The following is a 23,725-nucleotide window of genomic DNA, read 5'->3' on the forward strand; positions in this document are numbered from 1 at the left end:
GTTCTGAACCATTGGCTGGCTACGACAACATGGCGGCGTCCGGACTGGAGACATACAACTTTGGCTAGCTCTCATGCTGGACGCGTGTGCCGCAGGCCCCAGAAGGATGGTCGCAGCCGGGAGACCTGGACGCCGCGCTCCCCGCCCTGCACCCGGACGGATGGCCCGCAGGCCCCGCCGCCGGAGATGAACAGGTGAGCGGCGCGTCTCAACCGCGGCCGTGACAGTAGCGTGCGTTCCACGTTGTTGGAACGCACGCCAGATACCGGAAGTGCCTCTTTCACAGTGTCTGCGTATCAATAATAACCTCCCAGAGCTGGAGGAAAAATGAGGCCGGATACTACATCCGGTCAAGCAGCGCAAACGGCGCCATGGAAACCAAATGTAAACAGTGCATATATATCTGCGCAGTAACATTTTTGTATAGGCATAAAAAGAAAATATCAGCATTCTCACTAACAACTCACTGCAGAAACACTGACAATGGGCAATAAACTCACTGATGACGACGCCGATAAAGTGTTGTTTGATTTGACTGAATTTGGCCAACTGCCGGCAGATACCCCTATTGATCTCTACCACAGAATCTTAAAGTTAAGACGTAGGGAAGTTGATTTAACACTACACGGGCAATTTCTGTCCGAGTATTACAGAAATAAAAAGATCCCTAGGGGTTTTAGAGTGTCAAACATACGTACCTTAGGTAGGAACAATTTGGCATTCTGCACCCGTTGGTGTGGTGTGCTGAATAAATGTTTCTTGATCTAGTCCTACTAGTCATTGAAGAGGTTGGCACCGAATTGGCCAAAGTTTGTCTAGAGATCACTGAATTCAATTCATTACACCTGACACGACTCAAGACTGAAAAGTCTGAAGACTGGCTACTCAAACTTGGGGAACAAGTCAGCAAGTACCAGGCAGACTTGGTTACATTTAAAAGAAAGAAATTGAATACAGTAAATATACACCAACCATCAGGTGTATCGGTGGTTAAAAGGTGATACAAGACCCTCTTATCCCCGACGTACTGCAGCCTTCCATAGGTATAGATCAGCCAAGGATTCTGAAAGTAATTACTCCAACTCTGATAGTGATTCCATCTCAACCAGGCCGCCCAGGGTTCCTTTTTTAGGCCGTGGCACTCAGAGGTCAACAGGCCACCCGCAACCTGGGCCAAGAAACACCCAACACGACGCGGTGGTGGGGGGTGGAAAAAGAACAAGAGACAAGAAAGCAGCGAAGTGATCTTCAATCTCTCGAGTACCCCCCTAACACCGGTTCAGTGTGAGGTTTTAGCCCTTGGTTTTTCTTTTGTTCCGACAGTGAGGCCGGACCATTTCAACCTCACCGTCGATAATTATAGATTTGGGCGCAAATTGCATCTGCGTGAATTTTTCAGTGAGAAAATGGAGGAAACAGTGGTACTCTCTGATTTCCATAGACCGAGTAGGTTTGACCCCCAGTCCTATAATCCAAGTATCAGAAATTTTTTACACTTGGTTGAACATGACATGAGTAAAAAAAAACCCACGAGAGTGTTTGATAATTTGACACCTGGACAAAGAGATGCACTAACAGGGTTGATGAAAAATGACCAGATTGTTTTTAGACAGGCCGATAAGGGCGGGGCCATAGTCGTTCAAGACTGGTCCCAATATGACTGTGAGATTCGGAGGCAATTGAATGACAAGGACACATACGAATTGGTGTCCCCTAACCCGATGCCTCTGATCAAGAAAGAGGTTGATGAGGCAGTGACACACCGGTGGATAGATGAAAAGATTGCCCTCTATCTTAAGGTCGATAATCCCACCTGCCCGATTATATATACTCTTCCGAAGGTGCACAAATCGCTGGAGGCACCCCCCGGCAGGCCCATTATATCGGCCATGGGGTCGATATTGCAGCCTCTGGCGGTTTTTGTTGATAGTTTCATCAAAGATACTTCAGACTTTTTATCTAAAATTAAGGACCTGGGGCCGGTCCCAGAGGGCGTGTGGTTGGCATCAATGGATGTCAACTCTCTGTACACCGTGATCCCGCATGAGGGTGGTGTTGAGGCCTTACGTTTGGCACTCCAGGTTGGTGCCCATGGTGGTCCCCCGTCTGAATTTTTGTTGGCACTGGCATCAGTGATACTGAGCAGAAACCATTTCAGCTATGGTAAGGATTATTATATCCAACGGACGGGCACCGCCAGGGCTCCAACCTGGCACCCTCATATGCCAACATATATATGGGTCAGTACGAGAGTACTATCTTGTTACCACGCTTTGGTTCCAAAATACGGTTCTATAAACGCTTTATAGACGATGTGTTTCTATTGTGGGATGGCACCAAGGCAGAATTTTTTGAGATGGTACAGTCTCTTAATCAGCTTGACAATCCGATAAATTTCACGTATAACATCGATAGTGAAAAAATGAACTTCCTTGATGTCACCGTTTACAAGGATGGCCATACTTTGAGCTCCACCCTCTTCCGGAAAGAGACCGACCGGAACACTGTCCTCTACGCCACAAGTCACCACCTGCCCTCCCTCAAAGAGAGCCTTCCGATCTCTCAGTTCCTCAGGGTTATGAGGAATAATAGCTCTGATACTGTAGCGGAAGAACAGCTGACTGATATGGGACAGCGTTTTTTGGAAAGAGGGTACTCACCTTATACCATCCAACGTTGTCTGATTAAAGCCAGGGCAAGGTTCGAGGCCACTGACACAAAACTTGTATTTGATCAGGATCGTATGATCTATACATCCACCTTTAACACCGACTCCTACCGCCTCGAAAAGGTGGTCAGAAAACATTGGCCTGTGATCACGTCTGACGCCAAATTCCAGAACATCAGCAAAAAACCTCCTATGCTGTCGTATCGTAGGGGTCCTAACTTAAAACAGCTTCTCATGAGACCGACCCTACAACCAGCTAAGGGAGCATCAAGCTGGCTTACTCCTTGCCGCAAGGGCTGTTTTCGATGTGCGGACTGCACGACCTGCAGGTCAATGTCCTCTGGTTCGACATTCTCCCACCCGCATAGTGGCAAGTCGATACAAATACGTCACAGGCTGACTTGTACATCTAACCATGTTATCTACACATTGACCTGCCCGTGTGGTCAAATGTACGTCGGAATGACGACACGCAGTTTTAAAGAGCGCATGGCGAATCATCGCCACTCAATTCGACAAGCGCTTGATACAAATAAAAGTGATAAGCCAGTGGCCCTACACTTTCTTCGTATGGGACATTCTATCTCAAGTCTCAAATGTATGGTCATCGACCACATACCTCCACTCCCGAGAGGAGGCGATCGGGAACGAAAATTAAAGCAGCGAGAGGCAAAATGGATTGCGACGTTGGGGACTGTTACCCCGAAGGGACTTAATGAGTACAACTCCTTGAATGTATTTTTGTGAACCCAAGCTGATTTTGGTAGAGTCAGATAGGATACTAATAAGGCATCCTATGTTACATTTTACCCATTCTTTTTGAGTGGAGGGCTATGGTCGACATCGTCGACATCTGCCTTTTTTATCCATATATATATGTTATATGTTTGTTTTATTTGTAATTTTGTATTATCTGTTTTTGCATACTGTGAGGTTTACCTGACCACCTATATAGCAGTCTTAAACCTTTCTTTATCATATTACCTTTGTTTTCATTGGTTGTCATAGTGACTTGGCAGCGTGTGTTCACCAGAGAGATGCATGTATTAATTCTTTATTAATACTTGAGTTTATTGCCCATTGTCAGTGTTTCTGCAGTGAGTTGTTAGTGAGAATGCTAATATTTTCTTTTTATGCCTATACAAAAATGTTACTGCGCAGATATATATGCACTGTTTACATTTGGTTTCCATGGCGCCGTTTGCGCTGCTTGACCGGATGTAGTATCCGGCCTCTTTTTTCCTCCAGCTCTGGGAGGTTATTATTGATATGCAGACACTGTGAAAGAGGCACTTCCGGTATCTGGCGTGCGTTCCAACAGCGTGGAACGCACGCTACTTCCGGTTTCGCGGGTTTGAATGTAGATTTACCCTGTTTTTTTAGCCCTTTGTCCCGTTTTTGCTTAGTAAGTGACCTTGATCGATATAATACTATGCCAACCTGTCATATATGGCGCTGCGTGAGCTACTTGATTAGGATGTAATATCCAGCTTTCTTCCTCCAGCTCTGGGAGGTTACCACTGACACGCAGACACTGCAGAATGGGCACTTCCGGGATCTGGCGTGCGTTCCAACAGCGTGGAACGCACGCTACTTCTGGTTTTCGCAGGGTTTTTCTTAGATTTACCCTGTGTTCAGCCCTTTGTCCCCCTTTTTTTCTTATTGAATGACCCTGATGGATACAACGCTATGCCAACTTGCCATATAATATGTTTATTAGCCATGTAGGTTTGCTATAATCTTAGTTTGATACCATGTGACTGTGATTGGCTGTATGATGTACCATGTGATGTGTAACAGGTATATATACTGCTATGGTGGCCAGTATGAATTGGGTGTTCATGGTGGAAGGACCTGCTCTCTATATTGCTTGGCTTTGACAAAGGTCTGTGTAAGACCGAAACGTTAGCCCTGTCATGTAAGCATTAATAAATCGTTTTTTCTTCAAATTTTATTCAACGATTGGTGAGTGCCCTCTTCTTTTGCTCTTTATTGTTTGGATATCTTATCCTTGGAGTGAGCACCACCGTGGTGACTCATCTGTGATAGGTGCGGAACATCCTGGAATTTATATATATACTGATATATATATATATATTGGACATTTGAATTCCAGACGGTTCTCTATACATTGGATTTATACCACGGATAAAGTCTAGGTATGCATTTCGCCCCCTATTGCTTTCAATAAGTCATACAACCTATTGATGAAACCTCATTCACAATTAGTTGTTGGTTTCCAAATATACATCTAATATGGTGAAATTTGTGCTGGTTTTTCTCCTCCTTTTTCCTCTCTAACCTGTTCGTGCTCATGATTTTTGCTCTGTTTTATTAAAAAATGTTCTGATGTATCAACTGCTGTGAACACTGTACTTACATCGTTGTATCATAATTTACAGTCAATCGGTTTACCTTTGCCCCTGAGGAAGTCATGATAATGATGAAACACGTTGGGCTCCTTACATCTACTGATTAACATCCATTATCAATTTGCCAAAGGATATTGTAATATCTATTACTAATATGTATATGTGAATTATACTTGTTTTCATTCTGCCCAAAGGGCAGTGTTTTATGTTATTTTATGGAAAAATGTTTTATGTATTAAATATTGTTTATATACAGTTGTTTAATAATCTCTTAGCGCCCTCTGAAACTTCTTTCTTCTTTTACATATATATATATATATATATATATATATATATATATATATATATATATGCTCTAAAATTAGCTTCACACATTTGACCCAGCTCATATTCTGGTAGTAAAGCTTAGCGAGGCGGAAAGCAGGGAGAAGCTTGAATAGAAATGGACTGATAAGGCATAAGGTAGCACGATAAAAGCACACCCTGTACTTGTCCCACCCAAACCAGTGATAGGACACTCCGTGCAGCTCTGTGGCGGCACCGTTGGGACCAGTGAGAAGCTGAATATCCTAACGGCGCTCCAGGTACAGCTTCTAGGCTGTAAGGTGCCATCCCAATGTAGAGATGCTACTTCATAGTGTTAGATGTAAGTGTATTGGCATGTCATCTTAACCTATTTGTACACAATAGAATCTAAAAAAGTTGATTCATGAAAATCAATTGTTCACTTCATTATTAATAAATGTAATAGTTGCAATATCCACTTTTAATGTAAATACCCTCAAATCCATTTGTTGTAAATTCAAAGAAATCTTGTTTGTTGCGGTACCCCAATTCATCGTCATCATCATTAGATTTTCTTACATCATTTTTACAGTAGCTGCAAAAATGTAATACATTATTTTCCAAAAGTGGAACTGTGCCTGTCCCTCTAGGTTCTGTCTCCAGGGGCCGTGCTACATATGGGTCTATGCAACCTTCACTTTATTTTATGATATATTTCAATTTAATTGAACCATTTTGGCACAGATGCCAACTGCATATATTTGAACTTGGGATCGGTTCTAGATGAGGCCCTTAAACTTTAAAAATAGGCAAAGGACACCCCAGATTATCATATAGTTTCTGATAAACATGACATTACTCCCAGCTCACATTGTGACAATCTTCACCAGTCAGGATGCAGCAAATTGTCCTAGTTTCCCTGATTTTACTTAAAGCAAGGACGGAAAGGGCACTGCATATTTGTTGGGAACGCTGTGCTAAATCATTTGTAGACAACCTAATACAGGGTCAGGGTTTCCTGCATAGCTTAGCAGCTAACTTACTGCTGAAGTCTGCAATATTTTTTACTGACAATTTTGCAATTCACACGTTCTGTAAACTTAGCCCAAGGTCAAATAAATTAAATGCCGATATCCGTATAATATTAGAATAATACATTATAATATGAGAGAATGATTGTATTAACATTGAGTGACCAGCTTAGTTTTCTAAAAATAATTAACCCTTTTTTTGTATTGTGTGTACTGTAGGTTTAAAATATAAATGCAGATGAAGTTATTTTTGTAAGTTGTAGACGTCACATTACATAAAATGCACAAAAATATCAGTAAACCGTTGTAGCATTTGGATTATGTGGCAAAGTGAATTTGAATGGTATTGTTGCATTTCATTGAAGGATCTGTCCCCAAGGCTTGCTGCAAGATTGAAGCTGGAAAAAGGATATTAATATAACATTATTTCTTCCTTTGAACACAATCCACCTTCCTGGCCCACTGTCTTCAAATGGTGACTCGATCCTGGCAGACAGAAAGCTCTATGATTTCTCTGCGGCCTGACAGCCTAGTTGTGTAAACTCTGTTCATTTCCAAGCAAATAAGTAAACAGCCTAACGGGTGATGGCAGATTTTGACCCAAATATAATATAAATATAACCTTGTAAACCTTTAAACTATATAAATAAATGAAAACGCAAGGCATAAAGCGGTATAAAAATGCCAGCTTTATTGATTACACAAATACAGTAGTAAGGTGGCAAATGAAGGAACTGCAGTTTTGAATGGGCTTGTCAATGTTAAATGTATACATAAATAAATGTCGTTATAATTTATTTTTCTTTCTCTGGCACTAGACAAATTAGTGGTTCACATGAAGAATGGGATTGGCAGCTCAAAATATAAACCTGTTGATTATCAACAACTACGAGCAGAAGCAGAGGCCCAGAAATTAGTATCGGCAGGCATCCAGTTAAAGGTAGGCTGTTATAGTTTTATCATTTTGCAGTATATTACACACAATAAGATTGGTCCTCTGCTAGTACCTATGGCAATATATTACATACAAGAGGATTGGTCCTCTGCTAACACCTATGGCAATATATTACATACAAGAGGATTGGTCCTCTGCTAGTACCTGTGGCAGTGTATTACACACAAGAGGATTGGTCCTCTGCTAGCACCAATGGCAATATATTACATACAAGAGGATTGGTCCTCTGCTATCACCTATGGCAATAATGATTTAATTTATCTAAAGTTGCCACCTAGATGTCAGTGTGGGTAATTGTAAACATTAGTCCAACATTTTACCTTTCTTCTACATTCTTGTATTGTACAAGCAAAATAATGTCCAGTCAGACTGAATTTGATTAAAGAGAAAATATACTGTACCATACACAAAGAGCAAAAAGATGCAGGTGCACTATACAGACATACAGGGTGAAATGTGATAGGGTAGTGATAGGGTGAGAGAATCAGAAAGTGAGAGATTTGGTAAGAAATCTCCAGTTTTTTAAGGCGGCAATCATTTACACTGCTAAACCAGTTTGATTTTGCAGTGTAAATGATTGAAGCTTTAAAAAAAAACTGGAGATTTCTTACCAAATCTCTCACTTTCTGAATCTCTCATCCTACTACATTTCTCCCTCTATCATTTGGATTGTAATACATTTTATGATACATTTTGGCCATGCTAATAGGCTTACCTTAGGCTTGTATTGTGTTTTTTCAGAGATTAGATGGTCTCTGGGGGAGTGACTAGCTGCTACTAGCGCTTGTTTTAAATCATAAAATTGTATACAGGCTTACCCACCATGTCCAGGTAACCTCATAGGGTAAGCAGGGCCGGCGCCACTAGGCAGCTCTAGGCATTTTCTGGCACTTTGTAGCATGGACCCCCAAAGAGTCAGGTGAGCGTTGCCCACACCCCCCGCCCAATCCGGGACAGAGGCGACCGCCCCCTAACCAAGCCCCCTCCCCTACACTTGCTGTAACGATGTCCATGTACTGTTTCCTGGCTGCCCACCCAGTGCCACCGGGTTAGGAGGGCTGTCTGGTCCACTGCCGCGATGTGGGGAGGAGGGGGGGGGGGTGTCGTGAGAAGCTGAGCAGTGCGGGTGGGAGGTGTGGGGCGATGGTGGGGTGCACAGCCCATGGTTATTTGCCCAGTGACGCGTGTCCTGGGGGGTGAGCAGTTGGCATCAGCTGCCCGCCTGCTTCTCGCACAGGGCACTCGCAGATCAGAGACATACTAAATGTGTCTCTGATCTGCTAGCGCTGGAGAAATAATTTGATGGTCGGCGAATGATTTTTCCCCCACAGCCAAGGCTGCGGGGGATCGCAGCATACGGGGGGGGGGGGGGGGGGGGCTGGCACTGCGGGCGGCATCTAGTCTACACTAGGAGGAGACCTTCAAAACATGCACTGTGTGGGATCCTGATGACCAAGTTGGAGAACCTTTGGATTAGAGTGATATACAGTGCTAAAATAATTGCTATGAAGCATCCCAGCCACAGTGATCCAGGGGGCACCACACCTCAAAATAATCACCCTATATCAAATATATTATATCAATTTATAGGTCTTATCATAATTGATTTCCTTTATCTAACATCCACCTACAGTAGATGTCACTCTGAATAATTTTAAACCTTACTCCAATAGTTTACCTTTCTTCTACTGTCTGGTTTTGTACAAGCAAAATACTGTTCAGTCAGACGGAGTTTGATAGACAGTAGAGAAAATGTGGTCTGCCAGTGTAATTTACCCAGAATGTAGTAAGAATTGTGCTGCTTGGCACATTGAAATCTTTTCCGTTATCAGTGCTTGGCGATGTGCATATTTCTGTAGTTCAGTATACGGATGCTGTGCCTACAGTAATAGCTATCATCTGCGTTAACACTCCAAGTAGATACATTTCTGTACATCAACAACATGACACAAAATCAAATGTGCAAACAAAGCATATTCAAATTACATTACCATTAATACAGTAAGTGCAGACATTCTTAAATTGTATGACCAATGACCCATTTGTATTGTATGACCAATGACCCATTTCAGAGTAATCGGAGAGGCAAATTGGAAAGGGATAATGGGGAAAGAAGGGGCGAGTATTGGAGAAGTTCTAGAAGAATGAAGGAAGGAAGAATCCAAGGAGGCACAGCAGGGCCAGATTAAGCCTTCGAGGGGCCCGGGGCACTTTAGACAGGGGGGCACGGGGCACTTTAGACAGGGGGTCCCCTCCCACTTGTCATTATTATTTATTTACAGTTTCTTATATAGCGCAGCAGATTCCGTTGCGCTTTACAATTGGAAGCAACAGTGATTAAACAAACTGGGTAGATGCAAACCAACAACGATTACTGGCCGAAAACTGCACTGGAGAATATTACACTGTCAAAACTCAGAGTAAAGGCAGTATAAACTTGGTCAATGGGTAACTGCAGTGGGGGAAGGGATTAATATAAACATTATATATATATATATATATATATATATAAATAAAATACCACATGAAAAGCCTGTGTTTGTCCCTCTGTACCTTACTCTGTAGGAGCACTGACAACCTCAGCTCTGCCTCTGATTACAAACCCTCCCATGACATGGTCGCTGCTGCTGCTGTCCTCCATGGGCCTGAGAAGCATAAGATGAGCTCCACCATCAGGGCTCAGCACAAGCCACTCAGCCTCTGGGACTTAGTCAACTCCCAGTAATGCACTGCACACTGGCTCCCGATGCTCATCACCATTAATCATTGTCACATTGGCAGATAGGTGAAGCTGCAGCACTACCCCACTCCCATGCACTCCCTTTAGCTTAAAAAAATATATATATATATAATTTTTTTAAATACATACCAACCCCTTAATCCGTCCCTAAGGCACAGGCTGGGAACATACTTGCCAATATATCGTTCATACAGCCGATAAAAGATATATTGTGTGGACCATGAAATCATATGTGCAGCTGTGACACGCCAGAACTGGAGTACCCCTTTTTGTGTCACAGAATCATTGGTGGCCAATGCTGCCTAAAAATACACTGGATTTTGGAGGGTTGCTAGACAGCTACCCCGCAGCAGCACGGAGGACAAGAGGGACTTTAGGACCTGGCAAGGTGCTGGGAGAGAAGCAGGAAGTTAGAGCCCTGCTGTTGCTGGGCAGATTTGAGTGTAACAAGTGTGCTGTGTGTAGTGAGAGGAGCCAGGAAGGAAAGGGAGAGCCCCTGCTGTGTAATGAGTAAGCAGGAGGACTGAGCAGAGCTGAGAGAGAGATCCCAAGCGGAGCAGCACATGGGGAGTGTTGTGGTGACCAGCGTCTGCAGGGAGAAGGTGCCCAGACTGACAGTAGGGACCAGAGAGAGAGGAAACCATCATTGTTTGGCAGCATAAGGGCAGGATGGCCTGTGCCTCACAGCAGTAACAGTAACAGCAGGGAGCCAGCAGAGTGTTGCATGGAGTCGTGACTGGCAGGAGTCAGCAACAGGAACTGGCAACAGAGCCTCAGGTACCCTGACACTGCCCCATACCCTCCAAGTGTACCGATTTAGCCGGTACAGTACCGTTTTTTAACGGTCTGTACCGGCTAAAAAGAAATGTACCGATTTCTAATGATATGCGGTGGCTGCGCTGGTCGGATCGGGAATTCTGTGTCCAGCAATGCAGCAGCACCCATTCCCCATCCCATGGGGCCTTGCGGTCCAGTCAGGGCAGCTAGCTTAATGATAAAGCATCACCCGTCGGCATGCGTTCCACCTGCAGTGGAACGCATACACGCTGTTGCTGCGTCACTTCCGGGTGTCGCGGCTTGTCAGTGCTGAACACTTGCCTTTCCTCCTCCTTTTGTGCGCCGTTGAGATATCTGGACCCGGGAAGCTGTGCGATGCTGTGCAGCAGAGCCACGTCTGTGGCTGGGTTCGGAGCCGCTAGCTGCCGGTCGCAGCAGTGTCTCACAGTCAGCTCATACTGGGGTACACTTAAGTTAATTATACATTTTAAGTTAATGATTGCACATCAGTCCCTTAACTTAAGATGACTATTATATATGTTATTATGTTGCCCCAGGTGCCTGATCTAACATCTACAGTATGTATATAACTGTAAATATGTGGGGGGGGGGGGGGGGAGGTGTCCAATCAATGCCCAGTACACATTCGAAAAGGGGGTGTGACCACGCCCCCTTTTGACCGTGGCCACGCCCCCCTTTGAATGTGTACCGAATTTTGCCCTTTAGATGTTGGAGGGTATGCTGCCCCACTCACACTTGCCACCCACCATTACCCCAGGAACTGTCATGCTATGCCCGCACTGACAAGCCCTTGCCCCTGTTTCAATTAGGGCCTGTACTTCCCAAGTCCTAGTCCTGTGATCACGTGGGCCATTTATTGGAAACCTTTTATTTGAGTCACACGCAGTATTGGACACCCTTTGCCTAGGATTACAAATTCTGCATTACAGTAGTTGCTACTTCAATTACGGTGCCCCTAGGCCCAAACAGGTACCTTGTGCTATTGTAGAACTGCGCAGTTCGGGGACTTATTCTTTGGTATCTGGACACTTACTGTTATTAACACAAGGTATAATCTGTGGCATATTACTGTCATTTATTTAAATGTGATTGCAAGTCTTTTGATTGATGGTTAGAATTATTTGCAATGTGATCCTAGTGCATAGTGATATTGGTGACGCAGAATACCGTGCGAACTGCGGCCTGCAGAGGTTACAGATGGCACCATCGCGCACGGTATCCTCTTCATAGGACATTATTATTGTTTGTCTTTCATTGCATTCATTGTTGGAAACAGTATATTGCACTTATTATTGCAGTGTATTGTGTGAGGTGTGGCCTACAAATGCTACAGTGACCCCATTGCGCACAATATCATACAGGAGAATTGTCTTTATATGTATATTTTTGCCAATTATTGCATTCCAGTGTCATTGTTATTGAATTGTTTAACCCCTTTCATAGCGGTGATTCTTGATCCCTCCTGCCGTAAATTAAATTATTTTGATCACCGTCCTCATGTGTGGCGACCATTCTGTGTGGTTGATTTGGGGTATTACCATCCCAGGGTGCCTTTGTCCCTCCACCCTCTGAATTGCAGGCGAGTGAAGCAGGCAGGTCGCAGCCAAGCAGTGCCAAAAGGAAAACAGAAACATCAGGTAACGATCACACACCTGTACCCAGTCTGACAACATCACACAGCCAATATACAGTATCTGTGAACGACATTGTTCACAGACTCACAGACATACTGGCCCTGATTCTAAGTGACTTGGCCCCCCGGGGTACCGATGTTGAAGCTCTGCGCATGCGCATATTCGCCAATGCACATGTGCAGGACTTCTGTGCGGGCATCTTCGGAGACTTACATAGTCTCTGTGGTGCTCACACAGAGGAGAGGGGGGATGAAGGAGGCGGGCAGTGTATGTTCGCATGCTTTTCCTGGGTGTACACATGCAAACGCTGGGTGCACCCAGGAAAATGCTGGGCATCCTATTGCGAATTCAGGCAGCAACCTGACTGCCAGGGGCGGGCAACTGACCTCACAGAGCTTCAACCACCCGCCCATTTCTTGGACCAGGACGCCCCAAGTCTAAGGCAGCAGAAACTGATTTAGATTTGCGAGCACTATAGAAATCATTCAATGGCCGGCGACCATCAAATGATTTCTGGTCCGCACGCTACTCTGTGAATAGATGTTTATGCAAAACATTAATTCGCAGTGTGGCGGGGATACTCCCTGATTGGCTGGCATTCACTTGTCTGGCAGGCAGTGTTTGAAGCAGCGTACTACCGCAGCTTAGCAAGCCAACCAGAATAACCCCCACTAAATCAACCCTGCAGCATGGCCAATGCCGGTATGTCATGCAGATATATTGATGTTCAGGCAACCTACCAACTGAATGATATGTCAGTGGCAGAATCCATGGAATATGACATCACAAGTGGGCGGATAATACAAATAAGCCTGCTGGCCAGACATACTAGGAAAACGATTGGTGTGTATACACAAGACCTTTTGTGGATAAACCTGTTGGTCTGGGAAATGCTATGTAACAGTGAATTACTGTAAAAACCCATAACAGCATTTTGTACACAGATTCAGCTGCGGTTACACAAAATATAGGCAAGCTGCATATCATTTTAATCAGCAGAAGCGTGTGGGTCCTATTCACATCACTTTGTGATTACGGCAAATTGTAATTAAAAAATGTCACGATGCTCAGTGCTGCTGAGTTACTCCATGACATGGTGTGACTAGAAGGGCTGTTTAACCTGCAAGGAAGCTAGATGTATGTGGACACATCTGTAAATGGTCCACATACATTCTGCATAAAGGAAAAGGGACCTTTATACAAGGCTGCACCACACAAACAAAGGGCTTCAGTCAGCACATTTAATATGTGTACATTCCCCTTAAAGAAATCCAAACAAATTCCTTGAAAAATATATCTTTATAAGTGCCGATTGAGCACAATCTGATACTTTCTGTTGAAAAATTTTCAACACCTGTAATCTAAATTTATATTCCATTTTATTGTATTTTCAGAAACTCCGTGCTGCATTGCAGACACTATTGTGACTTTATAAATAAATAACTGTGTCCTGCTGCTGCTCACTGTAGAGCGCACAGTCTCTGTGTAAAGAGCCTGTATATTACATAGAATCTGTGTGCCCAAAATTGTATCTAAAATAAGTATTATACATTTAGCTTTATAGGTTTCTATGTTTCATAAATAAGCCTGCTGTTACCGTTTTTTAGTGTCTTTTATGAACACTGTTGTCTACACGGACATGATTTAATCTGTCTCTCCTCCTCTAGGTTTCCCAACAGGCGAGTGAGATAGAGATAGAGACTCACATAGAGATCAATGACCTCAATCAGTGTTACCAAAGTGGCTAAGGCAGCGGGGACAGGAGAAAATAGGATATATATATATATATATATATATATATATACACACACACACACCGCAGAGTGTTCCATGGTAGGCACCAGGGCCAGTTGTCGACAGGAGGGTTTGAGATATATAATTTGAGCATGTGGTCACAGGCCACTGCATCCCAACCTGGGACTGGCAAGTGCAGTTAGCTCCCCATTCGTAGGAATGGTGAGTGTGGTCGGTGAAGACGGGGAATAAACTGATCCCCATGTCTAATATGATTTTTTGAAGTGAATGAGAAGACCGGACGAGTGCCGTGCTCTCGGAGAAACTCATCAAATACACAAAAAATATATATAATTAATGAATCACCATATACAAAAATATATACAAGAAATATATATACATAAATAAAACTACATAGCACCAGTGGCGGCTCCTGCCTTTAGACCAGGGCCGGACTGGCCATCTGGCACTTCTGGCAAATGCAGTAATATTAATTAAAGTACACAAAAGGGTACTCTTAATAAAGATCTACACACAATTATTATTAAAATAAAATAAACTTCCATGCACCTCTCTGGTGCAATGCATACCTTCCTTCAGCTGCATCCCACTGAGCAACTCACTGAAGTCAGGCATGCTCACTGCAGAGGAATTGCTTCTGGGCTGCACAGACAGCAGCCCATAGAAGCACTGTAGCTCTGGCGATTTGCACTGAATGGCTTCCAGTTAGAAGCTATTGCTGTCATCGCTCCATGTACTGGCAGCCCAAGAGGGGGAGGAGTTTCCAGCTCTGTGTATGATGAGCAATAGCAGCTTCTAATAGGAATCTACTACATGCTGAACTCCTCCCTACAGGGTTGGGCTGTTGCTGTGTCTGCCTTGCTGCTTCATGGAGCCTGGTGAGAGGAGGTTACCAGCATGTCAGAGACACAGACAGCCAGCACCAGAGGTGGTGGTGGGGGGGGGGGGGGGGGTGCCGGTGGGGGGAAGCATCGGAGCTCTGGTGCTGTCTTTCTGTGGTGTTGTGATTTTAACTGGAGGGGCTGCAGTCCTATAGCAGGAGCCGCCACTGCATAGGACCTACAGTATAGCTACTTCTGTTGAAGGCACCCGACAAACAAGGTGAATTCAGAGGCTGTGCCAGGCATCTGTCTGTATGAGAGTTTCATTCAGACAGAACCTGTGGCCAGAGCACACTCACTGAAGGTGAGAACCGCCTTTGAATCTGCACTGAGCTTACTGTTTTATTCCAATTTCTGAGCTTTTACAGTTAGATCCACCAGGGATCGAACCCAGGTCCAGTGTGAATTACACATCGGTACTTCCCCAGACCGATTGGAGTAGTCTTCTCCTTCATAACCTTATACTGGTACTGCTATTAAAGAGAAACCTTATCCACCAACGTAACATCAGACTACAAATGTATTTGCAGCATAATCAAGAGGAAGGCCATCCGCCACCCAGCCGGTGGGTTTATCCACAGAAAACATATCAATAGGTGTTATATTGTTCCAAGGACTTGCTTACCACCCAATAGGAATTAACTCCTCTTGAAAAAGACTGCCTTATTAAATCCCTTTTGATCCGTTAACCCCTGATGAAATCCTATTAAGGGACGAAACGCCTTGGGTTTCTTCTGCTGTTATCAAGCGTTTGAATTGTCTCAATGAATACCATAAAGATCTGGATGAATTGATGCCACTGTGTGGATTAAGAGACTTTTTTTAATACATTTTTTAAATTATTTGGACTTATTCTGTATACTAGAGTAAATTTTATTAATATATATATAAAACTCTACATGCAGGTGCTTAACCCTTTATGAGTCATTGCATGTTTCTGTTGTATCCCAATGATGACACTGGTAAAGTAGATGAATAATGCAGTAAGTAGCATCTGTCGGCATAATCTCTCAGTATTTTGGTACATTTAAATGCACATTGGGATTTAAACAGCAAGCGTCATCACATTACAGTCTACACAATAAATATTTAAATAATGTCCATTTAATGGTGTTTCTGTCTTTCATACATTTACCTGCCAAAAAGCAGAATATAAGTGACAGATTACAAGGTACTTGTCAAGTTGGAGCTAACACAGCCTAGTTCAGCGTATGTAAGTGTAAACAGTAATCTATATTATATAAGGGTACTTATGCTGTGGAGAGTGCATAGAAAAACAGCATGGATTATAGGCAACTGCAGGACTTGGTGTAATGGTTGGGCAGCATATTGCTCTGTCCTTACATCTGGCTTCCTTTGCAGGCAATGGGCTTAATTCAGACCTGATTGTTGCTGTGCAAATTCACACTATGGACGATTATCGATGAACTGCGCAGGTGTATGTGCTGCAATGCAGGCACACGACTCTTGGTTATCATGAAGAAGGCGCCTGTGGGTGGGAAGCGGCCGTTTCATGGGAGTGGGAAGAAAAAGACACATGTGAAAGAAAAACGTTGGGAGTGTCAGGGAAAACGCCGGAGTGCCCAAGCATTTAATTAGAGGGTTGTGGGACTACCACTCGAGACAGGATATGTCTGTATTCATTGCAGTCGCCGAAGAGTGGAGACGGACCAGGATTCTGAGGCTTCTTCTACACTTCAAATTACAAAGTCAACAAAACCTGCAATAACCTGAGGTGAAAAAAGAGAAAAAAAATCTATTCTACAAAGCCTTGGCCACACCCCCTGACAAAGTCCGCTACAGTGACAAAACGCGTTGGAAGTTGAGGTTTTTGAGCTGTGACGTGTATACTTATGTGAAGTCCTCCTCCTACACCAGACCCCAGCAAATGCCATTGCGACCGTCCCACATCCTTCGATGGTCGCCGACCATTAAAAGATGTGGAAGGTGCACGCATATGTAAGGTTGCTCTGAGGAACCTTACATATGCGTGTACGCTGGGGGAAGTGGGTGGGCAGCTGACACCCAGTGATGTCAGCTGTCCGCCCCCCCACCCCCCCTTCCCCCCTGCATGTCTGTCACGGCCTCATGAGAGCGCCCATTCTCATGGGAACACCCATGATACGCTGGGCGCCTCCGCCCGTAATGATGGGTGCGTGCACCCAGCGAATGGACCTGAATAATATCCATTGTGTAATGTGTACACGTCAAATCATCAACGAAATGTGCACTTGCGCATTATTAACGACCCTCTCCCTTGTCCTGCATGAACAAATGAGGCCCCTGCCCCCTCCGCTGCTCCCACCGCTGTTGTGTGTATGCACTTGCCGACGCCGGCACCCCGCCTCTTCTATTAAAACAACACTGCGAATGAATCAATGATGATAGTTAAGAAAAAAAATCACCTGTGCTTCATCTTTTATCACAGCAGAGAGCCTGAAACCGGATAGGTTATCTCTTATCATATTCGATATTCATTGCTGTGCTCATTATCCTGTCATTGAAAAGACAGGTTAGGACACCAGCTTATGACAGACAAAATATCACCAGTCAACACGTAGGGTGCGCATGTCCACGTGTCAATGTCACAAGCAGTCCTATGAGGTTTTGGCTCTGGGCTCTGCAGACATTGGTAATGATTGCATCCGCTCTCATACAGCTCAGTGCCCACACCTCCTGCTTTGCAGAAATGGGAATATTTACCCAGTGCTGTAGCTAATCCTCAGGCAGTGATTATACTGTAAGCTCATAAAAGAGCCAGTTACTATAACAAACTGCAGTGGACTTCTGTAGGACTGAGCATTCTAGGAACTAGAGCAATGTGTGAGCAGTCACTACGGCACTAGAGACTTCTAAAAGCCACAAGGAAAATATCTAATGGGGGTTTAGGTGCCGATGACGTAATTATTGTATGGATTCATTAAATAAGCCCTGAAATTTGAGTGTTCAAGTGTACGCACATGAATTTGTTTTGCTTCAGTGTAACCATGGACCCTGCACATGATTTTTGGGAGCTGTGACGGTTCGCAGGGTCAGTATTCAACTGACCCCCTGCACACGCCGTTTCCCCCTCGCTAGGTTTTTGTATCGAGATGGAAACAGCGTGTGCGGCCTCTAAAACAGCGAAGCTCGCGGCTAAATGCGGCGGTCTCCCTGCATTAGCCATAAGCCTGGCTGTTTGGGGGAATCTCCCAGAACGTAGAATAGGGTGAGTGGCTGGCTTGGGGTTAAACAGCGAGAATTGCTGGTTTTCAGGAATCCTCACCGTGTAACCCCCTCGCCGGCCGCATAGAATATGGCCCAAAGTATTAAAAAAAAATATATGCTTTATTAATAAAAGGTCGCTTTTGCAGAAGTATCCTCAAACATCATTGCTGCAGTCGCGACATACGGCTGTTCTAGGCATGTAAGGTCCTGTCAGACTCGCGACGGCATCTTTTTTTTTCTTACTGAAAAGTCATCTTAGGGCGCCTACGCAGGGGGCAATTTCGGGGCATTTTCTAAGCGCTCTCACTAGACGGCTTAGAAAATGAATCAGCATCACTCTGTGTGTAGGCGCCATAAGATAAATTTGCTGGATAAATTGAGTGAGATCGTTGGTCAGGGCCAGTGTTCTTACCGGAGAACACTGTCCCTGACAGATCGCTGTGCAGCACTGTTTGCTGCGCAATATACATTGTTTAGGTCTCTCAGCAGTGTTGCCCCGTGTGTAGGCAACTTTAGTCGCAAAGGAATTAAGACACATCCTGAGGCTGTACTGCTTCAATTGATATGCAATACTCAGGGCTTAAATGAGTAACGCTTGCTAAGCAGCGATGATTTGCTGCTTAGCGAGCACCTTAACGCTGCCTGGCCGAAAGCCTGCCCCCCCACTACCGAATCTCCTCTGTAACATGCGGGTGATGTACATGAACACATCCCCTCGCATTCGGTTGAAAGGAGAGAGATAAATTGATGGTCACCGACCATCTAATCATTTCTCTCCCCTTCAGAAATAAAAGTCAGTCCAGACGGGTTATTATTTCCATCAGATTTTGCCAAAGAGGGGGCGGGCATTGACATCATGTGACATCAGGTGCCCACCCCCGGCAGGCATTGGCCCACCTGCGTTCTCATGCTCCAGCCCCGATTCCACCTTCGGCCCCCGCAAGGAACGGCTCAGCGAGTAACTCGCCGAAGTCAGTAAGTGCTGGGGTTTACACTGAAATGCGCAAACCAAGGTCGTAACTACCATAGGTGCAAGGGGTGCAGCTGCTATGGGGCCCAGAGCTGCAGGGGGTTCATCTTAGCTGTTTTAGTAATATGTTTTACATATATTTATCACAATCAATTGCCTATGAATATCTAATTACACCCCTGGCGCAAACCCCGACCATCGGTGCTGGGGCCGAGTTCGGATCACTACGAGCGATTCTGAATCGGCCCCTCAGTGTGCGACTGTGCTAATTAATTTGATATGTGGCACTCTGTATGCGACTGTACTGATTAAGCTGGTATGTGACACTCATTTGCATATGTTTTTTTTATTTATTATTATGTACGGCGTAGGTCCATTTACTCACAGCTCTGCTTTATCACTCCCTGAAATGGACTGAAAAACGCCACTCTATCATCTCTGCAAAGCCAGCGTTTCATTTCAGCATTCCATGACCTTTCAAATAAGAATTCACCAAGATAAGCATCATGCAAGTCAGATTGTAATGGTATTCCGGAACGACTGTGTTCTTTCCATCACCTGTCACTAATTGCAGAAACATGACATTGCAATTTCTTCAAACTGATCAGGACAGAGAAATACTGTACGTGATCTTCCTTTCACATAACATCACAGTAATTAATGCTTATTTTTAATATCAATTCATATAGCAAACGGTGTTTAGTGACTTGTTTTTATTCCCTGTAATTTGCATTAAGCTACTGTAAGACTGAAGCTTATGTGCAAGGTAATAATGCTCCAGCCAATCAGCTCCAATATTTAAATTGACAGTTAGGATCTGATTGGCTGGAGCATTATCACCTTGCACATAACATTCTTTATAGAGATAGATAACTCTTCTCCAAGCTTCATACATTTACCTCTGAATACCTTACAAGGTCAACCTGAATTTTGACATGTTGGCAGGCATGTTATTCCTGGTCCATTCGTGCTTTCCTCTTCTTTCCTGATACTCGCCTCTATCGCTATGCACAATTCCTCGGGCATTTACCATATGTCTCGTAGCAAAGCTAGAGAACGCATAAGTCAGCATATAGATGTGTCCTACTGCTGTCTCATGTCAAATAGCCCTTCACGGTGCCTCAGCGCTCATGCGACTCGGCCGCAACAAGCACCTATTTGCGCCAAAAACGGGCATCTTAATTGCATAGGATTTAATTAATTCATATAATAAATGAAACACGCAAAAGCCACAAATCTACATTACTAGCTTACAATGAATCTGAATCTATGTAAAAAGGGTGTGTTGTACAGGGGTCCGACAGTCGGGATCCCGACAGTTATAAGCCCGACGTCGGGATCCCGACTGGCCGGACCCAGACAGCACGGTGAGCGCAACTAAGCCCCTTGTGGGCACGGTGGCTCGCATGGACGTGCGGTGGGGTAAATTGCTGAGGTGTCCCCAGCAAGTACCAGAGACAGATTTGCACACAATATATGAGCCATGAGGTACATGCTGGCATTATACACATGTACAGCAGTATACACTGCTGGAGATTCGCTGAGTTTTGATAAGAGATGTGCAGAAAAGGTAAATTTTTACCTCGCCTCACCTGCCATAGACTTTTTACTCCAGAGTTTTGACTATAAAAATTATTAGAATAATAAAAATAAGATTTTTTGGTACTTATGTATTATCTGGGCGCCCGAGTTTTTGATTGTATGCCTTAACTTAAGGCATACAATCAGATGTGATGGACCTGATTTTTTCGGAAAAATCAGGTCGATCGCATTGCATGCAACCAAATCGCATGCGATGCGATCGACCCGATATTTACATTGGATCCAATGTTAAATGGTCCCTGAGACCCGATTTTACATTGGGTCCAATGTTAAATGCCCCCCAGACCCCATTTTCTATTGTATACCCACCCTGTTCATACCCCCACTATCCAAGTGGGCACGGAGTTGATTTTATATAGTGTGGCGAGCCACCGAGCCCGAAGCGTGGCGAGGGGACGCGGATTACTTAACATGTGTTCCGCGTCCCCTCGGTGGCTCGCTGCGCTCGCCACACTATATAAAATCAACTCCGTGCCCACTTGGATAGTGGGGGTATGAACAGGGTGGGTATACAATAAAAAATGGGGTCTGGGGGGGCATTTAACATTGGACCCAATGTAAAATCGGGTCTCAGGCACCATTTAACATTGGATCCAATGTAAAAATCGGGTCCAACGCATCGCATGCGATTTGGTTGCATGCGATGCGATCAACCCGATTTTTCCGACCCGATCAAAAAATCGGGCGCCCAGATTATACATAAGTACCGATTTTTTAAATATATTCTTTGTATTTTTGACATACTTTAGAAACTCAAAACTCCGGCGTATATGTTAGTATGACAGAAAAGGCTGTGCCTCACCTGCCTCACCCCACCGCACACCACTGGACTGGCTCGCTACGCGAGCCACCTATTCTATTCTCCCTCTATGGGAGTCGTGGACGCCCACGAGGGAAAATAGCCGACGGCCGTCGGGAACCCGGCTGTCAGTGTTTTGACAGTCGGGATCCCGACATCGGGTAAATGCCTGTCGGAATCCCGACTGTCGGGAACCCCGCCCGGCACCCGTAAAAAGGGCTCCTCTGCAAATCGCCATGGATTTTCCTCACGCCAAATTTGTTGTGGGTAAATCTTGTGCATTTCAGGCTGAAGCCCACCCTAGAGGGTTCTGGGATAGTGGGTCGACAATATTTAGGTCGACAAAAACTAGGTTGACCACTAATGGTCAACAGTGGATTAGCACAGCAGCCCAACCATCACCACAGTGTGTGTAGCCCACATCATTTATCTCAGACAGAAGCAACTTGGTAACATGTAAGGTGCACACACGTGTATCATTTTTTTCCCCTTAAACTGCATAGAATAAATTGAAATTGTGCTGGGTACTCATAACTATTCTTTTTCTTATATTTACCATCAACAATAATAATTATGTATAGAACATTTCTAAACTATCGCACAAAGCTGTTTTAAATCAATGAGGATCGTTAATGAACCACAAAAAAATGCTTGTGCTCTGCAGAAAAGTCGTTGTTCATTCTTACGTTGTATAGCCAGTACCCAGATGAGTCCTGTCTGTACAATCGGAGGGATCAGTGTGGTGTTATGTTGTCAAGTAAGCATGAGCCATTGTGAGCTCAAGTACTGTAGATGCATGGACCTAACAAGCTGAATGGAACAGGATATTTACTATGGAACGTGAGATACTCATAATACTGCATCTCATCTGTATGCAATTCTTTGTCAATCTGACACCAGGCCTGACTCAGACCTGGTTTTTCGCACCATCGAAATATTTTATTGTCATGTGATGTCAGCAGCAGGCCCTGTGCATACTTCTACCCGCCTGCGTTCGCATGGGGATGGACCAGCATTTCTCTGGGCGCACGCATCATTTTTGCGGCCATGCCCCCTTGCGCCAGACCCCTGTCCTCCCCCTTGATGACTGATAGGCACTTATTCTGGTTCACTCGCAAAGGCAAATTCCTTCTCAAATTAACAAAAACTGATGCACTGCAGGTGGGGCAGATGTAACATGCACAGAGGGAGTTAGATTTGGGTAAGTTATATTTCTGTGCAGGGAAAATACTGACTGCTTTATTTTAACACTGCAATATAGATCTCACTTTAAAGTAAAACCCCACCCAAATCTAACTCTCTCTGCACAAATTACATCTGCCCCACCTGCAGTGCACGTGGTTTTGTCCATTTGAGAAGAAATTTGCCCTTGCGAGTGAACCAGAATAAGGGTCATAGTCACAGCGGCCATACACATGCATATATTCGCTTATACACATGCGCAGAGCATTGCTAGTGAATCAGGCACTTTGGGGGTCATTCTGGTTAACTCACAAAGGCACAATCACTCTCTAATGGACCAAGCCATATGCACTGCAGGTGGGGCAGATGTTACTTGTGCAGAGAGAGTTACATTTGGGTGGGGTTTGTACTTCAAACTGATATCTCTATTGCAGTGCAAAATTAAAGCAGCCAGTATTTACCCTGCACAGAAACAATAAAACACCCAAATCTAACTCTCTCTGCACATGTTACATCAGCCCCACCTGCAGTGCACATGGTTTTGTCCATTAGAGAGTGATTGTGCCTTAGCCAGTGAACCAGAATAACCCCTTTTGTCTGTGTTGTTACATTTTGGGTGAGATTTAATAGGATGAGAGATTCAGAAAGTGAGAGATTTGGTAAGAAATCTCCAGTTTTTTAAAGCGGCAATCATTTACACTGCAAAATCAAACTGGTTTTGCAGTGTAAATGATTGCCGCTTTAAAAAAACTGGAGATTTCTTACCAAATCTCTCACTTTCTGAATCTCTCATCCTATTAAATCTCACCCTTTGAAATGAATCCTTAGAAAAAAGAAACCATACTT

The 23,725-nt window shown here is 44.3% G+C and overlaps 1 protein-coding gene across 3 annotated transcripts in view; it reads left to right on the forward strand.

The window, feature by feature from the left end:
• Nucleotides 1-23,725, forward strand: part of CCDC148 (coiled-coil domain containing 148) — a 171,977-nt gene that overhangs the window by 35,733 nt on the left and 112,519 nt on the right. The window contains exon 3 of one of the 3 annotated variants that reach the window (XM_083154014.1): nt 7,175-7,296. In XM_083154014.1, the coding sequence (XP_083010140.1) occupies nt 7,175-7,296 (122 nt within the window). Of the gene's footprint in view, nt 1-7,174; nt 7,297-10,590; nt 10,829-19,893; nt 19,919-23,725 lie in introns of those variants that run through there. The other 2 variants (XM_083154016.1, XM_083154015.1) reach the window with 2 other exon arrangements.

Source organism: Crinia signifera, chromosome 7 (genome assembly GCF_055691185.1).
Source record: "Crinia signifera chromosome 7, ASM5569118v1, whole genome shotgun sequence".
In the NCBI taxonomy this organism is placed as follows: domain Eukaryota; kingdom Metazoa; phylum Chordata; class Amphibia; order Anura; family Myobatrachidae; genus Crinia; species Crinia signifera.